Here is a 20125-nt window from a genome sequence, read left to right as displayed (position 1 = left end):
GCAGCATAGGTAAACAAGAAGATAAAATTTCTATCTTTGTCTACATGTAGTTCTTCACCTCTTTTGCCCAAGAACTGTTCACAATCTACTCATTATTCTATTGTTTCCTCTCTCTCTCTGTAACGCCCCGATTTTTAGGAACATTAAGTAAATAAATTTTAAAACATAGTTAATTTGTCATTTATTTAAATAAAGAGGATAATTAAGTCATTACAAATCCAAATAGTCCTATAAATTCAAATTACATTATTCCAAATTTTGGAAACGGTACTGAGATAATTTCTACTCCTTAGGGCGTCCGTCTTCTTCTGCAACCATCTGTTCTGCACCAAACTCCTCCATATTGTAGTACCCTTCCTGTCCGTCTCTATTATCTGGCATAAGATGCTAGGTCCACAAAAGTAGATCCGATAAGCAATTAAGCTTAGTAGCTAACTCCTACCCCTATGTCCCGTACGCTAACAAAATTAGTGTCTAACTTTGAATAGTAAATTTCAGGAATCAACAGTTCATCTCATAAAAATCAAATCAATAGATAAAGTGTCAGTGTCTTGTCAGAGTTTATCATCATCGCAGCGTATCGTAAACCGTGTCCTCATTTTTCCAGTATCGATTCCACTTTCCATCTTATTTCCTCGAGCACTGGTTCCACTGACCATCTTTCAGGACCTACCGGGCTCCCAGGCTACGTTCAGATTTTGCCACCCAAAAGCACTGATTCCGCTGACCGTCTCTTACGGACCTACCGGGCTCTCAGTCTTTAATTATTTCACATTTCTCAACACACACGACACTAGTTCCGCTGACCATTCTTTCAGGACCTACCGGGCTCCTAGGCCACAAACGTATACCCGAGCCATGGTTCCGCCGACCATTCTCTCAGGACCTACCGGGCTCCTATGCTCACACACGCACACTCGAGCCATGATTCCGCTGACCATCTTCAATGGACCTACCGGGTTCTCATGCTCACACAATTGCCAATCCACTCTTTCAATTTTCCTCCTTTCTACTTTTCAACATTTTTCTTGTCTTTCGTGTCTCGTACACATGTATCATTTCGCGCGTTCAACATTAGAGTTTACAAATAATCATGCAGAGTCCACATTTAAATTTCATGTTTTCTTTCAAAATACCCATGTCGGCACCATTTAAAAATAATAATCACTTTACAATTCTATTCACGTGTCCAGATGATACCATCTCACTGTTTTATAATTTAACATGCAAGAATTATGAAATCTCCATTTCGCTTAATTGAATCCACTGTACTAACTAAATTTTAACAACATCATTTTGGTTTAATTATCTTTACAGTCGAGGTCAAAGAATGAAATCATATAATAACGCACTACAAGAAATTACACCATTGTCGACTAAAATTTCCCGACTAAAGTAAATTTAGTCGCCAATTGTTGAACAAATACCGACTAAATAGTTTTAGTCGGGAAATAATAATTTTTGCCGACCAAATCCTATTTTAGTCGGGAAATAATAATTTTTGCCGACCAAATCCTATTTTAGTCGGGAAATAATAATTTTTGCCGACTAAAAAATGAATTTAGTCGGCGAATATAAATTTTTCCCTAATATAAAAAGCCAATTAATGAAAAACATTTTCCGACTAAATAATTTAGTAGGGAATAGTAATATTTGCCGACTAAAATTACATTTGGTCGGGGAATATCAATTTTTTCCGTAATATGAAAAGTCAATAAATGAAAAACATTTCCCGACTAAATAATTTAGTAGGGAATCGTAATATTTGCCGACTAAAATTACATTTGGTCGGGCAATATCATTTTTTCCATAATATAAAAAGTCAATAAATGAAAAACATTTCCCGACTAAATAATTTAGTCGGCAAATATCAATTTTTCCTAATTTAAATAAAAATCAATAAATGAAAAAATATTTCCCGACTAAATAATTTAGTAGAGAATAGGTTTATTTGCCGACTAAAATTACATTTGGTCGGCGAATATCAATTTTTCCTAATTTAAATAAAAATCAATAAATGAAAAAATATTTCCCGACTAAATAGTTTAGTAGGGAATAGGTATATTTGCCGACTAAAATTACATTTAGTCGGCAATTATTAATTTTTTTCCCTTTCAAACTAATTTCAAGGAAATATTTGTCCCGATGACATTGAGCACGATGCAACCTTCCCGATCGAAGCCGTTCTTTTTTTATCTTTTTTTTTCCTTCTTAATCATAAGATTTTTGTAAATTTTTGGTTCGATCGGGTTAAGGAAAGCCATTTATCGGCACGCAAATTCTTAAATAAAAAGAATTTTGTAGGCCGATCACGTATCTATTCATATGCGGTTAACTTCATTCTTAGTATGAATGATCTATAATTCGTATTACATCAAAGATAGATGATTTGGATTGCAAAAAAAGACCTCAGGCAGGGCTTGGTTAGTTCACTATAACACTAAAACGTCTCTGAACTCATTAAATATCTTTTGATCATGTGGTCCCCGATATCAAGTGATCTTCGATTTTGGTGACAACGTTATAATTGGTAATAAGTGAAATCCTAACGGTTCAGATCGGGCATTATAAAAAATTACTCGACAATTATGTTTACAATCTATACTTTGATTTACTTGATAGTCAACTAGGTCTTATGTTGCACTCATTATTGTAGAAGGCACACGATCGCGAGAAAATCATTACGATCAACACCGTTCATGTTGTTACACTTGTTGAATAATTCATTCTGGTAAATTTGTGGCTCGATCAAGTTTAGATAAACCCTTGTTATCTCGTTAAAGAATGATTTTTTAACCCATATAATAAAACAAAAATAGATTGGTTCTAACCGGGCAAAAAATACCTCAAATAGGGCTCGGGTGATAATGGTTCTAATTGTGTATTGGAGAATAGGTTCTGTCTTTTTATGAATGTGATTGAAATATTATCTTTTAGTGTGTTGGTAAAAAAAAAATGGGAAAAATTAAAAATAAAAAAAAACCTCTGAACTTATACCGCAATGTCCCATAGGCTTTCAAACTTAACGTATTTTCAATTTAACCTCCAAAGTTTACAAAAAAAAAAGCTTACAATTAAAGCCTTTGCCATCATTTTCCGTCAAGTTACAAATAGAATTATGAAATGTGTACTATTCATCCAATGTTTAATATTTATTTGGACCTATTACGGATCCTATAAAAATGATTCAAACTGCGAGTCATTTTTAAGATGTTTTTTATAGGTTTCATAAAAAAATTAGCCCAATCCAATATGGGTAGTGCTCTCATATGAGTTAAGGGATCTCTTAGGGTGCTCATTGAAAGCTTTTAAAACCAAAAATTAATTATGACCATTTCGGATAAAATTATCAGAAAAATAAAATTTTCGCACCAGTTGAAATAGATTGAAAATTGGAGTACTTAATTTTTTATTCATATTTTTTAAAAAAATTCACAAATAGATTGAACCGGATTAAAAAAAATTAAGTCCTCTAATTTTCAATTTGTTTGGACCGATGAAAAGATTTTATTTTTCTTATCATTTTTTCCTGGATGGTCATATAATGAATTTTTGGCTCTAAAGCCTTTCAATGAACACCTTAAGAGACCCCTAACTCATATGAGAGCTCTATTCAAATCGTATTGGGCTAATTTTTTTAAAGAACCTATAAAAAAATATTTTAAGAATGACTTGCAGTTTGAATAATTTTTATAGGATCTATAATGGATTCAAATAAAAATATTAAACGTTGGATGAACAGTAAAAAATTGAGGGTAAAACAAACAAAATCCAATGGTATAAGTATATTTATTACCAAAAAGTAAACAGAGAATACCGGTGGTGGAGTGGCAAGTTGGGTGTGAAATAAAACACAAGGTCTCAGGTTCGAGACTTTGGAGGCTCTGTCCGGAAAGGAAACCAACCAGGCAAATACAAAAGGTGTACAGGAAAGAGGAATATTATATATCCACTTTGGCCCTTTAATTATTTTGTAATATCACTCGATGCCACAATGCGATTATTATTGCCGACTAAATATTTAGTCGGCAAAAGTTACATTTCCCGACTAAAATAGAAACCGCGACCAAGTTTTTAGTCGCCCCATTTAGTCGCTAAAATCATACATTAGCCGACTAAACCTTATTTAGTCGGTAAATGTTCTATACATTACCCGACTAAACCTTATTTAGTCGGCAATTACATTTGCCGACTCTCATTCCCCGACTAAATTGCCGACCAAATTATTTAGTCGGGAAAACCATTTCGCGACTAAAAAGGCCACATTAGGCGACTAAACCTTTAGTCGGCAATTGTGTTTTTTCTTGTAGTGACGAGATGCCGAAACAGTATATTAAAAAATATATACATATATATATTAACATGCGAATCATACAAAAATTTCAATTTCAATCTCTTTAATAACAATATTGTAACATTAATTATACTCAGGTGAGTAGATAAGAGGTTTCTACGTACCTCGTGATCGATAATAATGGTACTCATCATTCAATCCCAAAAAGTAATTTGAACATGTGATGTTATAAAAATTCTAATTTCGATATCATATAGCACATCCATATTTATACTTAGGTGAGTAGGTAAAAGGTTTCCACCTTTCTTCTAGACGGTAGGATTTGATTCTAGCGGCGTCGGGTCAGTTTGCGGGCGGCACAAAGCGTAGAAAAGTGGGGAGAGAAGTTACTAGTATTTATAGGCAGAGCCCTTCTCTCTCTCGGCTTTATCTCTTTTTTTATTTTTTCTTGCCCTCCAATTCTACTGTGATTGGATAAGTGATAAGGGGTGAGTCAAAGAATGGATAAAAGTTCATCCTCCCTTGCCTCTTTTCGGCTCTAGATCTCTTCTCAATATATGCATGCATGCAATAAATGCTTATGTTTATCAAAAAATAATAATAATAAAAATAAATTAATGCTTATGGATATATATGTATAACTAGTCTAGGATTTTATCCACATATAATAATAATAGTGGGGTGTAATATATTTATATGTGTAGGTACGTATATACTTAGTGCTTGATTTGGTTTTCTTTAGAATAGGTTATAAAATTAAAATAAGTAAAAAGAAATGATAATTGAACATTAAATTTTATTGCCAAAAATTAGGATCGTTACTCTCTCTCTCTCTCTCTCTCTCTCTCTCTCTCTCTCTCTCTCTCTCTCTCTCTCAATAAATAAACAATAACGATAAAAGGAAAAGAGTGAAAAAATGTATTTTTTAATTGGTGTTAGGTAAAATAAATAGTGTTAGTGTAGTTGTGAAAGAAAAAATTGATAGCTAAAGTAGAATTGTGAACTGTTCACAAGGTAGTATACATATCCACTGGTAAACTTGTTCTTAGAGGTCAAATGTGTTCATCTAAGTTCTGCTGTCAATTTTTAATGTCCTGAGTTTGTTTTTGTTTATGGTAGAATGTTCAAATTTAATTATTTAAATTAAATATTATTGCAGCAGCTCCAACTTTGATGTATTAGGGAGCACCTGGAGATTTATGTTTTATTAGAACAAAAATATGGTTGTTGATTTTGCCGGTCATTTTTTTATTAACGTCATTCTCCTACGAGTGTATTTTTAGTGATATCTCTTGGAACATAAGTTTACACCAAAAACATAAGTTGACATGTGTCCAGCAAGTCCTAATTATGTTCTGAAGCATTTGCTGAATTGGGCCATTTTGATTTAAACAGGGCCCAAAATATATGAGGCTGTAACAGTAATTAAGACAGGGCCCAAAGGATACTGTAGCAATTTTGATAATTTGGGCCTGATACAATTTGGGCTTCTTCCGGTGCGATAAATGACGGCCCAGGATGTGTTTGGATAATTAATACCCGCCAAAGACATTTTCAGCATTAACAAATGTTCTTAGTTTATCCTTAGAGGGTATTAATTATCTAAACACGTCCTTAGCTGTCATTTTCCCTACGGGTATCGTCCATATTGGGCCATGATGGGCTAGGAAGCGGTAAGCCCACATCAAAGATCCATTGGTGGGGAGATCGATCATACGTTGGTGGAATCTTTTGATTTTTAATTGCGGATTACTTATTATGTTAGTAGAGTTTTTTTTTTTTTTAAGGCACATTTTGTCTACTTTGTTCCTAAACTACCAATTTGACGATTATATCCCCTTAACTTATATACTAAGAAGGAAGGATCATGTGAACCTATTCACTTGTTTTCTATACAACACAAAGATGCAATTAATCGAAGCAGCACATTTATCTAAATGAATTGGTTTAATGGATGAAAGTGCTCTGAGATGTGAGCAAACAATGTTTGCATAAATAAATTATTTTGCCTTTCGAAAACAATGATCACGTGTTGTATTTCAGCAATAGTTAGTCTAGACGAGAAAAAGAGAGACAAGATAAATACATGGCTACTCATTATTGATTAGACACTCCCAGTTATTTATAACCAGAAAGGTGAATATTTTAGCGCATGTGAGGCTTATCATTTACTAGGTATATGTCCGAGCAGAGACAATCACATTTGGAGGAAATCTTTGTCCTTTAACAATGCCATACTTATTTAAAGTTATCCAAACAAGAAGAGATTAAATTTCATCCATTGGCGGGGGAAACAGTGTGTTCTGCACCGCCGTCCATTCACGATACGTTTATTGTTATAATCCAAGTCGTTTATCTTGTATGGCCCAGAGTGTATATTCACACAAAAAATTATCTTGATAGGATATCGATAGATCAATCAAAAGTTGAATTTTAGTTTATCAAATGAACAGTCTGATCCTATCGTTCATGTTAAACTATTCACGACCATCCGTTTTATAAACCAAAATTTAAATTTGGATACACCTATAGATGTCCGTTGAAGATAATTTTTTGCATGAAAATGCTACTCTGCGGGCCCCACAAGATGAATGGTTTAGATTGACAATTAACGCGTCGTGGGTCCCAAAATGACGGTGATGGAAAACTTATAGTTTCCACCACTGGTAGAAGAAATTTAATCTCAAACAAGAAACCAATGCGATTAGGAAGAAATGCAAAACGCAATCTTATTTCACAACTCTCAAGCCTCAAGGGCATGAACAAAACAAACCCAGAAGACTAAAACCAAACCTCTACCAAAAAAAAAACAAAACAAAACAAAAACAAAAACAAAATTGAACGCAGAGAAAACTCTTCCGAAAAACAACTCTTCCTGCCTTAATTATTACCTAATAGAACCAACTCCTCATCTCCACCGCCTAGTAAATTCCCTCAAAGCCCATAACCATCTCGTTCTTCACTTTGTTCCCTGAAGCAGACGCCGGGGGCAAAATCGTAGATTCGCTCTGAGCATTCACGATTCTCTTGAGCCTCTCTTCGCTTACCCCAAAGGCCGCCGCAAAAGCGGGCCCCCTCATGCTTTGCAGAACGGAGTTGGACCCCGCCAAGAACTGGGGCCGGTTCCTGCGGGCTGAGGTGGTGAACCCGAAGAACTCGAATCGGCCGGAGCGAGACGCGATCTGGCAGAACGGGAAGTAGCGCGGGATCCAGAACACGTCTCCTTCGTTAACCTGGGCGTTCATGGCTAAGGTTCCGTTGGGAAACACTATTTGGATTGTGCCACTTCCTCTCAAAACGATGCCGTACTCTGTTGCTGTTGGGTTGAGATGTGGCGCCATCATCGATCCCTATATCCACAAGGTGCAGTCAACTAATGTCATGATCCAAATGCAAAAAAGAAGAAGAAGAAGAAGATCCAAATGCAGTTGCAAACTTGCAATTAACAAGAAATTAAGTGTGCAACCCAATTTGTCTACTACAAACCAAACCAAATCAAATCGAGCCTTATGTCCCAATCACTGAAGCGCTTGTGTGCTATAGCCTATAGAAATCCCAAGAAGCTCAAACCGTATATACGAAGTTATAATCGAAGTTGTTCACTGAAGTTAAGAATTTTTTTTGGAAGTCAGGGTGTTCAATCAATGCCTCGGGATCAATTACACTGGCCACAAGCGAGGGGCACAAGAAGAAACGGAATTCTCGTTTTTATAAATTGTTAGTATGGGTAATAAGAGCGATACTACATAACTTGAAAGTTAAGTGATCGATTACCGCGTTAAGATTGACTAAATAGAGGCCAACACCGGAGCGCTTGAGAGGCGAATAGTCGGACTGGTCAAGAGCGACGCTGGAGCCGTAGTCGTTTTCAAAGTCGGGCTTCCTGTTATAGAGGTTGTAGGAGTGGGGCTTTTTGCTGCTGCTTCTCCTTGCATCATCTCCATTACTCAATTCCTTTCCAAAAACAAAGCTCAATAGCTTCCTAAACGACCTCATAATCGGTTCCTCCTCTTCCTCGGTTAGTTCTTCTTCGAAATGCGCTGCCATTCTCTTCAAACATTGCACTCTTTCGCGATGCCTCATTTGCAAGAACTGGGTCCAAGATTGGTGTGAGTCCGAGTTGGAGTTGGTGTTTGACAAGGAGATGATCGGGCCGGATGTTTGTCGGGTCAAGAGCTGGCTCACTTGTGATTCTGAGACCTGCAATACATACGATTTGATTAATTTTTTCTTTGTTTTCCACTTGTTAATGGAAAGATGTGAGGATGTATTTTAAGTGTTCTGCTTTTGCTTACGTTTAATGCGGTAGAAAGGGTTGAGCGTTCGAAACCAGCAAGTATAGATGTTGGATATGAGCCTCCACCGATGAAGAAAGACTGCGAAATCATTAAGACGAAGCCAACATTTCAGTAAATTTTGCAAAAATTAATCAAAATTCAGAACACAAACAAACTGTAGCAGCCTAGAGCAAATCTATAATACTCCAATTTTATTTTTGATAAAATCCAAGTTTACTTTGTCATACCTTTTGCTACAAATTTTAGCAACGAAGATGTTTTGCCAGTATTTAAGATTGTAACAAAAAAGTTCTAAAAAAAATTGTACTCCTAACAAAAACACAACGAATCGCTGCAGCAATGTCATATTTTTTTACTTTTGATAGCGTAACAAGTTGAAAAATAACTTTCATATATAAAGTCATTATTGAATCAATGGTTGGGTTTGTTTTGAGTCCTATGCAACTGTTACATTTCATAGAACCTTTGCGATCAAGCTTTCGATGTTTAACTTACCTGGAATGTGCCCAATCCGATGTTGTCAGATTTCTCAACGCTACAAATGACATGAAGCTGTTGGCCATCGGCTGTGTTGATCGCATAGAATGTGGAACCAGCTGAAATTCTATACACATCTCCGCTCTTCAATCTCTTCTCTATCAGCTCATCCTTGTAGATTGACCCAATCATTGCTTCCCCTGCAACCCAAACTCATAATAAGTCAATGTCCCAATGAAAATTTTCATCTTTTCCAGTTCCAAAAGAGAGAAAGGGGCGAGTGGAGTACGGGCAGATACCACGTACTCCCATGCATTCGACTGTTATTAATTCAACGCTAGTGACTTTCGCCGAGAGAGAATAACATTACCTCTACGAATGAAGAGGATCAAGTCGGAGTCGAGGTACTGAGGAATAAAGAGGGAATTGGGCTCCATGGTGACAAACCCGACATGAATATTTGGCATGTCCGAAATCCAGCCTTTAGAGCCCCTCACCACCTTCATCTCCCCTGCATCGGTCTTCACCACCCGCTTCATGTCCCGCAACAGGAACCTCTCTTCCCTCCTTTCTCCTCCTTCACCTCTCACCATTGCCACCGCGAGGCACATGGCCACCACCGCGAGCAGCAACAAAGCACTAGTAATTCTCCCCATCTCTCTCTCTCTCTCCAACTTTCTCTCACTACTGCAGCTGGCTCCTTTTCTTTGTTATGTGATTGCCACTAGAATATTAATTCAGTTTTTGTGTGATGATCGGAAGAGAAATGGCAGCTGGTTTATATAGGGGAAAAAGGGTGAGAGATTTGAGGTTGGATTGATGATACGTGTTTGTCATCCAGTTTTGTTTGGAAAGCATATTACGCCGGTTGTACTGAGTCGACGGTGAGAGAAATATCCGATCTGACTGACTCCAAAGACAAAGTCAGTAGTGCCTTCCGATTCAATGGCCTAGTTTTGTATGACTTCTTCCTCTTCTTCTGCTTAAGATTTTTTTTTATCCGAAAAGATTTCTCTATATTAAATTGCTAACCACTAATTTATCTAAAAACTTAAACCGTTAAAGATCACATGTGAAAGACTGAATCAAGCACTTACATGTATCCTATTAAGCTAATTTTTCGGCATAATTTAAAACTAGAGATGGACAACTTTATTATTTGTATTCTAAATAAAAAGAGACTTTATTACATCTGTCAGATCGTTAACTACCAACTCATCTCTAGAGATGGACAACTTTTTTATTTATATTCTCGAAAAAAAAAATGGGAATTTTTGGGTGGCCTTATTTTCGCAATCAGAAAGTCTACTCACATACCTTTAAAACACAATCTCAAACACAATTGTGTCAAGAACCGTTTGATGCACATGAACCGTCGGGAATTTTGTTTTAAAGTTTGTTTGCTGCATTGCTTTTTAGCAATTAACTAGCCTACCGTGTGTTTATTGTTGATCTGAACCGTTCATTTTGTAGGCGTTACAAAGTACACATTCAAGAAAAAAAAATTAACTTCATCTGGTATCGATAGATATATCAATATTTTAATTTTGTTTTGTAAAATAGACAGTATATCTTTATAATTATTGACACAATAAAACCGTCCATTTTATAATCGAAAACTTAATTTTGATATACCTATCGACGTCCAATCAAACTGATTTTTTGAATAAAATTCGGGTCATACAATATGAACAATTCAGATTACAACAATAAATACTTAATAGGAACCACAATTGCCGGGGGCGGAAAAGTCGAGTTTTCTGCCGGTGGTGGTTAGAATTTATTCTCCATATGGCCTTGTTCTCTTAAGCTTATTTGGGCTCTTCTTTTTTTTGACCTTATTCAATTTTTTTTCGCATTTATTAATTTTGCTCAAATTTTTGTGAATTATTGATTCGTTTCAACAAGAGGAATTGAAAAAGTAATTTTGGGCGGTGCGGTTTGAAACCGATCCACTCGTCGCAGATTGTCGTTTTGTTCATTTGCAAACCATTCGTGAGTGTGTTCGGTTGGATTGGTTGGATTGCAGATTGGTCGGTTTGAACCATCCACTGGGCAGCCTAACATCCCCTCAACTTTCATGCCATTACTTATGTCGTCCAACCGATAATGGCTGTGAACATTTTGGACAGAAAACGTTTCACGTGCCTATCACGTGTGATCCTAACCCAAATAACAGGGGCAAAATTACCATTCCACCACACTCTCTCTTTCCTCCTTCTCTCCCATCACCCCTCCAACTTCACTTTCATCAACAATGGCGGATAGGCACGGCTTGCTCCGGCCAAACCCAGAAACCATCAATTATTCCAATTACTTTGATTCTGAATTGTCAACACTTAATGAGGTAATAGAACCTTAAAGTACAATCGACCGATAGTTTGGCTTTAAATTGGTACATGTCCTTTCGCTCTGTTTGGAACTTGGGGATGGAAAGAAAAAGAAACGAAAATTTTAAAAATTTCTCTTCCTTTGTTTGGTTCTTAAGAAAAGAGAGGAGAAAATTTCAAAGGCAAACTCAATTTTTCCTCCAATTTTTCTTTAATTTTCCTCTCATTTTCTTCTTAATTATTTTCTTTCCTTTTGTCACTTTCGTACCCAAGTTCCAAATAGAGTCTTCTGGCTCGTCTAATTGAATTTCTGAAAATATACATAATACTAATAAAAAACATAATAAAGCCCCTTTCTCACATTCTGTTAGGCTTTCTCATCGTTTCTGTAAGCCACTCAAGCTTAATTAATATAATATAGAGGCTATTTCAATTATCGCCAAATGATTTTAGATCAAAACTCTACAAGAAATTTAACATGGTATCAAAGCTAGATATTGGTGGCAGTCGAGTCTCCCTTGCTCGAGTCAAATCTCTTCGTCTTCTCAATTTGTACATCTACGTGCATCTGGGCTGCATGTGACAAGGAACATTAAACTTTATCGATCCCACATCGTTTGCTATGCTGGTAATGGCGACACCATGATGTCTATCGTTACGGTTTTGTTTTATAGAGGAATTGAAGTACAAGGTGATGAGGAAAGATGTGATTTAGGTAGAATTATTGTATTTCTTGAAAAAGTCTACAAACATAACTCCAAAAGCAACTTCATCCAGAGTCGTTCGATGCATGTAGATCCATGTGCATCGAACAGCTCCAGACACAATTATCTGTCAAACGTGTGTTTTAATGTTGTGTTGTGGTACTTGGTAGTATTGTTCTTATTTCTTCTAAACAATCTCATGAGTTTTAATTTATTCTCAACAAACATTTATTAAAATCTTTTTTCTTCATTTATTCAAACTGAAACCATGTTAATTAGATAAGAAATGCGGTGACCAATATGCATTGATTTTTAGATACTAAGAGAAGTAATGATCATGTGAAACCCTATTCACTAATTGTTTCTGTAATGACCCTGATTTTTGATAAATAAAAATTTTGTTAAAAATTTGAATTTTATTTTTATTACGTGGATTTGCTTTTAAATTACTTTTTTATTTCTAATAATCCGTCATAATTAGACTTGAGACTTATAATTAGATTTTAGTCCTTTAAAATTCATTTCTTGATTAAAAACCCTACTTGGCTAGTAAGATTAGTTTCCAACCGATTAATTGAAGGAATCGGACCACCAATTCACTAGTTACTTTCTCCTAACCCTAGATGAACTTTTTAACCTTTACCCATTGGTTAATAAACGTTAGGGAAACTTTTATCCCTTGGATAAACCTAGACCTATAGCCCTAAGTCTAAAGTTCCCACCAAAGTGAACTTCCTAGATTTCTAAGTACACATATATGGTTATATATAAATGTATGTACTATTTAGGAATTCTAGAGTAATATCTATTATTATATTTCTAAGGAATCCTAGACTATACTTATAACCTTTGCCCATTGGACAATAAAAGTTGGAAAAACTTTTATCCATTGGATATTAGGAAACCTAAATTTTCCATCTTAGGTACCATTCTAGATTTATTGAAGTACATATATAAGATTATATATAGACTTATGTACTTCATAGATTTATATAAGCTTGTTTAAAGGACTTTAGTCCTTTCAAGGTATTATTCTAGAATATATTATCTCACTCCTTTAACCATTGGTCAATACATGCTATGGTAAACTTTACCCCTTAGATAATAAGGTTAGTCTACCAACAAGTACTAGGATTTTATTAAATAATCACTTCATAGATTTTTCATGTGATTATATCCTTAAAAAAATATATGTATATGTACCTTCTAAATCTATTGCCCTAGATTTTCTAAAGGTATTGTTATATATAGATATGTGTACTAAAGTACTCTAATATAATAATGTAATAGGAACATATGCTTATTAGATTAGTTTATTAGAAAATCTTGACCTTATAATTTTTTATTGGATACTTGAAAATCTTAGTAAATTACATAGTACATTATGTACTTTATTTATATATATACTTGGTCATACATATATATACTCACACCTAGTACTAGAGTGATAGAGAAAGAGACAAGTAAGGGAGAGATTTGAAGTGTGCCCTGTCTTGATCTTCCATAATCTTCTTACACCCTTACAATCTATGGTTATACACTTCTCCAAGCAAAATCTATCTCCCATTCTCCTTATACGTTCTTTTAATCACTAAATCTTTGTACAAACCCTACATTCTTCCACAAGATCTTTCCAAACCAACCCTATAAGTACAAAATCTAGCCATACAAGCCTAGAACTAGGTGGGAGATGTACAAGCAACCCTTATATAACCTAACCTATCAAGCTTTCAATCAAGCTTGACAGGTGAAAAAAATCAAAGATATATATATATATATATATATATATATATATATATATATATATATATATATAGAGAGAGAGAGAGAGAGAGAGAGAGAGAGGGAGAGAGAGATTTCGGGCGGGAGAGGGAGAGAGGAGAGCCTTGGCTTATAAATAGCAAGCTCACCCAAGTCATTTCTCACACCTTCACTCCTTGCTCCAACTTCTCTCTAGAAATTCTAAGTTCCAAAGTTCAAGTTTCTTTAAGTTCTTGAAGTTCTTGAAGTTCTTGAGAGATACCGCCAAACCACTTCCAAAAACCACCCTTAGATCTTTAAAGTAGCCTAATTTAGTTAGCAAAGTTGTTTCTACGAAGAGAAAATCCATCTCTCTTCCTTTCGAAGCACTTCGGAGCCGTTACGCCGCCGATTCGCAAAAACCGACGACCTTTTCCGTAGCCGCCCTACCGCCAAGAAGAATGGTAGATTATTCTTATCCCCTTTCTCTAAGTATATGTAGAGTCCCCTTGTCCACTAATTCAACGTATAGCGTAGGACCGTATGTGGAAAAATAGGATGTCTTTACTCTTTAGTTCAAAATATAACATGAAATATTTTTAAGTAGATAAGATTATCTATCGCTTATAACGTTTAGAATGCATGATGGTTAACAACTCGTTTTGCTAATGGTCGTATGAACATGTTGAATAATGAACTTTTACTTCAATAAACATGTGTTGTTTTGAACTTCCCACAAAGGAAGAAAGAACGATTTTCGAAGGACAAGACTTTAACGTTTGATTAGAAGCATTCGTAATTTGATCTTTAGAATGGTTTTGAGCATGAGTTGTAATATAGAGTTAAATGATCTTGCTAATTTAGTTTCAAGATTATAATGAATGAATTATGAATACGTATGTGAAATGTCCTACCGCGGAGTCGTTGTATGAAAACGAGACACAAAAATCGAGAAAGTAGAGACATGGCACGAAGGGTGTGGTTAACGAAAAGACATGTTTTGAAAAGGTGAAATATTTTGAAAACCGCAATGTGGCCGAACATGGTAGCCCATTGTGTGGTGTGTGTTTTTGTGTGTCAATGGAAACCTGGTGCGGCGGAACCATTGTGAGGATACTCGGGAGACCGGAACGGCGGAACCGAGGTTGGGTGTGTGGCTTAGTTATTCACGGAGAGGAGCCAATGCAAAGTGTGCCAATGGAAACCCGATACGGTGGAACCATTGTGAGGACACTCGAGAGATTAGAACGGCGGAACCGAGGTTAGGTGTATTAAATACGATTTTGGAAATGTTAATATGGTTATGAAATGTGGAAAATGGTGACACAGCCTACGAGGAGTCGCGTAGGAGAAACTCGAAAAATAATGGACATCAACGTTAGTTTAGATAATGAATGTGAATGTGTCATTGTTGACTGTTTTGTCGAATATGTATGAACTTGTGGAAATCATTGAATTTATGATCCTTTGTTCGTAGGTTTAAGGGTTAGAGGGTATGGATTATTCTATTGGCTTTTGCAGCTCACGGTGTTACCTTTGGTGACCCTGACATATTATATTGGTGGCGACGCTGGTATAATGTGTCAGATCTTATAGACGAACAGGGTGAACTCTACACCTTGGAAGCCTTTAGAGCCGAGGAGCTGGTCAAGATGGAGGCACAGGCGGAGCAGTAGATAGGAACCCTAGTTCTCTCCCTTATTTGAATAAAAGTACTTGTTTTAGGATTATAATGTAATATTGAGCCAGACTCCATTTAATTTTCAATGAAATTATCCTTTTAACGTTCCCAAAATTCGAGGCGTTACAGTTTCTATACAACACCAAGATGCAATTAATCCAAGTAGCACATTTATCTACATCAAGAATTGATTTAATGGATGAAATGAGTTTTGAGCAAACAATGTTTGCGGCGATAAATTATTCTGTCTTTGGAAAACATGGTCACGTGTTGTATTTCATCAGTAGTTGGTCTAGAAGAGAAATTAAGAGACACGGTAAATACATGACTACTCACTAGAGTATTAAATTAATTAGACGCCAAGTTATTTATTGGCCAGAAAGCTGAATATTTTAATGCATGTGAGGCTTATCATTTACTTGTTACATGTCCGAGTAGAGACAATCACATTTGGAGAAAATCTTTGTCCTTTAAAAATGCCATACATATTCTCCCTTATTGAAAATTGATTTTCACGCTCCACTTTTGTACGCAAACGCTCCACTTTATGTACATAATGAAGCTCCTGCGTATAAAAGTGGAGCGCCAAATCGACATCCTTTATTTAATTGCTTTAAAGTTATCCAAACAAGAAACCAATGCGATTGGGAAGAAATGCAAAACGCAATCTTATTCACAACTCTCAAGCCTCGAAGGGTTTGAACACAACAAACCCAGAAAACCAGAACCTCTAAAAAAAAAAAACCCAAACACAAACAAAAAGAAAACAAAATTGAAAGCAGAGAAACAACTCTTCCTGCCTTAATTATTACCTGATAGAACCAATTCCTACATCTCTACCGCCTAGTAAATTCCCTCAAAGCCCATACCCATCTCATCACCAAAGCTCTCCCCTGAAGCAGACGCCGGGGGCAAAATAGTAGATTCGCCCTGAGCATTCACAATTCTCTTGAGCCTCTCCTCGCTCACCCCAAAGGCTGCCGCGAAAGCGGGCCCCCTCATGCTCTGCAGAATAGAGTTGGACCCCGCCAAGAACTGGGGCCGGTTCTTGCGGGCTGAGGTAGTGAACCCAAAGAACTCAAATCGGCCGGAGTGGGAAGCGATCTGGCAGAACGGGAAGTAGCGCGGGATCCAAAACACGTCGCCTTCGTTAACCTGGGCGTTCATGGCTAAGGTTCCGTTGGGAAACACTATTTGGATTGTGCCGCTTCCTCTCAGAACGATGCCATACTCTGTTGCTGTTGGGTTGAGATGTGGCGCCATCATCGATCCCTATATCCACAAGGTGCAGTCAGCTAATGTCATGATCCTAATGCAAAAAAAGAAGTAAAAGATCCAAATGCAGCTGCAAATTACTTGCAATTAACAAGAAAGTGTGCAATTAACATCCCTAGAATCTCAAACCATACATATGAAGTTATAATTGAAGTTGTTCGCCAATGTTAAGAATTTTTTTTGGAAGTCAGGGTGTTCAAGTCAATGTACACGCACTTCAATCAATACCTCGGGATCAATTACACTGGTCACTAGCGAGGGGCCCGAGTAGAAACAGAATTCTTGTTTCTATAAATTGTTAATATGGGTAATGAGAGCGATACTACATAACTTGAAAGTAAGTGATCGATTACCGCGTTAAGATTGACTAAATAGAGGCCAACACCGGAGTGCTTGAGAGGCGAATAATCGGACTGGTCAAGAGCGACACTCGAGCCGTAGTCGTTTTCAAAGTCAGGCTTCCTGTTAAAGAGGTTGTAGGAGTGGGGCTTCTTGCTGCTGCTTGTCCTTGCGTCATTTCCAGCACTCAATTCCTTTCCAAAAACAAAGCTCAATAGCTTCCTGAACGACCTCATAATCGGTTCCTCCTCTTCCTCGGTTACTTCTTCTTCGAAACACGTCGCCATTCTCTTCAAACATTGCACTCTTTCGTGATGCCTCATTTCCAAGAACTGGATCCAAACTCTTGATTGGTGTGAGTCTGAGTTGGAGTCGGTGTTTGATAAGGAGATGATCGGGCCGGATGTTTGTCGGGTCAAGAGCTGGCTCACTTGTGATTCTGAAACCTGCAATTCATACGATGTTTTCCACTTGTTAATGTAAAGATGTGAGGATGGATTGGTATTTTTAAGTGTTCTGTTTTTGCTTACGTTTAATGCGGTAGAAAGGGTTGAGCGTTCAAAACCAGCAAGTACAGATGTTGGATATGAGCCTCCGCCGATGAAGAAAGACTGCAAAATCATTAGACAAAGCAAACATTTCAATAAATTTTGCAAAAATTAATCAAAAGTCAGAACAGCTTGGATTTTTACTTTTTGATAGCGTAACAAGTTGAAAAATAACATTTATGAAGTCATTATTGAAGCAATGGTTGGGTTTGTTCTGAGTCATATGCAACTATTACATTTCTTAGAACCTTTGCGATCAAGCTTTCGATGTTCAATTTACCTGGAATGTGCCCCATCCGATGCTGTCGGATTTCTCAACACTGCAAATGACGTGAAGCTGTTGGCCATCGGCAGTGTTGACCACATAGAATGTAGAACCAGCTGGGATTCTATACACATCTCCACTCTTCTGTCTCCTCTCTATCAGCTCATCCTTATAGATTGACCCAATCATTGCTTCCCCTGCAACCCAACCTCATACTAAGTCAATGTCCCAAATGAAAAAATCTATCTTTTCTAGTTCTTCCAAAATTTCAAGTTTTATAAACATGTGGTTGACAGAGAAAAAGAGAGAATGTGGCAAGCGGAGTGGTAGACAAAGTATTCCCATGCATTCGATTGGTATTCAACACTACAGACTTTAGCCGAGAGAGATCGAACATTACCTCTACGAATGAAGAGGATCAAGTCGGAGTCGAGGTACTGAGGGATGAAAAGGGAATTGGGCTCCATGGTAACAAACCCGACATGAATATTTGGCATGTCCGAAATCCAGCCTTTAGAGCCCCTAACCACCTTCATCTCCCCTGCATCAGTCTTCACCACCCGCTTCATGTCCCGCAACAGGAACCTCTCTTCCGTAGTCCTCTCTCCTTCACCGCTCGCCACTGCCGCCGCGTAGCACATGGCCGCCACCACGAGCAGCAACAAAGCACTAGTAATTCTCCCCATCTCTCTCTCTCTCTCCAACTTTCTCTCACTACTGCTGGCTCCTTTTCTTTGTTATGTGATTGCCACTGGAATAATTCAGTTTTTGTGTGATGATTGGAAGAGAAGTGGGAGGTTTATATAGGGGAAAAAGGGAGAGAGATTTGAGGTTGGTTGATGATACGTGTTAGTCATCCAGTTTTGTTTGGATCTTTTGGTGGCATGCATATTGGAAAGCATATTACGCCGGCGGTTGTGAGTCTGACGGCGAGAAATATCCGATCGACTCCAAAGACAAAGTCAATATTGCCTTCCGATTCAATGGCGTAGTTTTGTATGACTTCTTCTTCGATCTGCTTCCCCACAAAAACAGACACACATCATCGTACATGAGAGAAAATTTTCAATGCAACGGTTATTTGTCACGCCTCTCTCACGTGAGGAGGGACCAACATCATATGAGAGGCGTTACAAATAACCGTTACATTGATACTTTTTTCCATCATCCAAATGTGGTCATTTTTTAAATGGTATATATAGCATCGCCCCACAAAACAAAGCCAAAACAATATTAGAATGTTAACCACTAATTCTACTAAAAGCTTAGACTGTAAGAGACGTGGACAACTTTATTTTTTATATCCTCAACAAAAAAAAATGGGAATTTTTGGGCAGCCCTATTTTCGCAATCAGAGAGTCTAAAACATAACACCCACACACAATTGTGTCCAATTTGATGCACATGAACCGTCTAGAATTTTGTTTTAAAGTTGTGTATGTGCAGCATTGCTTTTTAGCAATTACTAGTCTACCATGTGTTTATTATTGATCTAAACCGTTCATCTTGTAGACTTTTCAAAGTAGTGTACTCACGCAAAAAATAAACTTGATTGTGTATGAAAAGATATATCAAAAATTTAATATTGTTTTGTAAAATGGACAATTTATAATTATTGACACAATAAGACCGTCCATTTTAGAATCCAAAATTTAAAATTGACATACCTATCAATGTCCTATCAAGCTAAATTTTTTGCATGAAAATACTAATACGTGGGTCATACAAATTAAAAAAACAGTTCAAATTACAACAACAAATACTCGATGGAGACCACAATTGCCAATGGCGGAAAAGCCAAGTTTTCCACCGGCGGTGATTAGAATTTATTCTCCACATAGCCTTGTTGTCTTAAGCTTTTTGGGACTTTTTCTTGTTTTGTCTTTATTCAAAATTTTTTCTGGCACATAAACATGCTTATGAGGGCTTATGGTGACAAGTAAGCATGTTTAAATGACTTACGACTGATCATAAGATATGGTTTAAAATGGAGGCAAATCAAGGATTTTAATATGGAGGTTCAAAATCATATAATTTGGGGTACAAACTTGTATAATTGAGATTGTCTTGCAAATTGTCACTAACATGGGAGGTTTTTAATTACTCTCTTTGTTCCTAAACAGGAACGGAACCAGGATTTTACTTTAGTAGTGGCGAAACATATACTAATATAT

General features: G+C 36.8%; 2 protein-coding genes across 2 annotated transcripts; both read right to left on the bottom strand.

Annotated features, from left to right (window-relative positions):
* Positions 1–6970: 6970 nt before the first annotated feature.
* Positions 6971–9794, bottom strand: LOC131301698 (vicilin-like seed storage protein At2g28490). Its single transcript, XM_058328081.1, has 5 exons — positions 9440–9794; positions 9088–9269; positions 8590–8670; positions 8069–8494; positions 6971–7644 (listed from the first exon to the last, which is right to left on the bottom strand). Exons 1-5 carry the CDS (start codon positions 9723–9725, stop codon positions 7216–7218), a joined length of 1404 nt encoding a protein of 467 aa, XP_058184064.1. The 5' UTR covers positions 9726–9794; the 3' UTR covers positions 6971–7215.
* Positions 9795–16176: 6382 nt separating this feature from the next.
* LOC131301697 (vicilin-like seed storage protein At2g28490) lies at positions 16177–18740 on the bottom strand. Its single transcript, XM_058328079.1, has 5 exons — positions 18352–18740; positions 17967–18148; positions 17669–17749; positions 17153–17584; positions 16177–16796 (listed from the first exon to the last, which is right to left on the bottom strand). The coding sequence occupies exons 1-5, from the start codon at positions 18635–18637 to the stop codon at positions 16368–16370; spliced, it is 1410 nt and encodes a 469-aa protein (XP_058184062.1). The 5' UTR covers positions 18638–18740; the 3' UTR covers positions 16177–16367.
* Between the last annotated feature and the right edge of the window lie 1385 nt (positions 18741–20125).

The sequence above is a fragment of the Rhododendron vialii genome, chromosome 9a, assembly GCF_030253575.1.
Source record: "Rhododendron vialii isolate Sample 1 chromosome 9a, ASM3025357v1".
NCBI lineage: Eukaryota > Viridiplantae > Streptophyta > Magnoliopsida > Ericales > Ericaceae > Rhododendron > Rhododendron vialii.
Note: the sequence above shows the minus strand (reverse complement) of the source record. Positions and strands in the feature narration are given on the sequence as shown.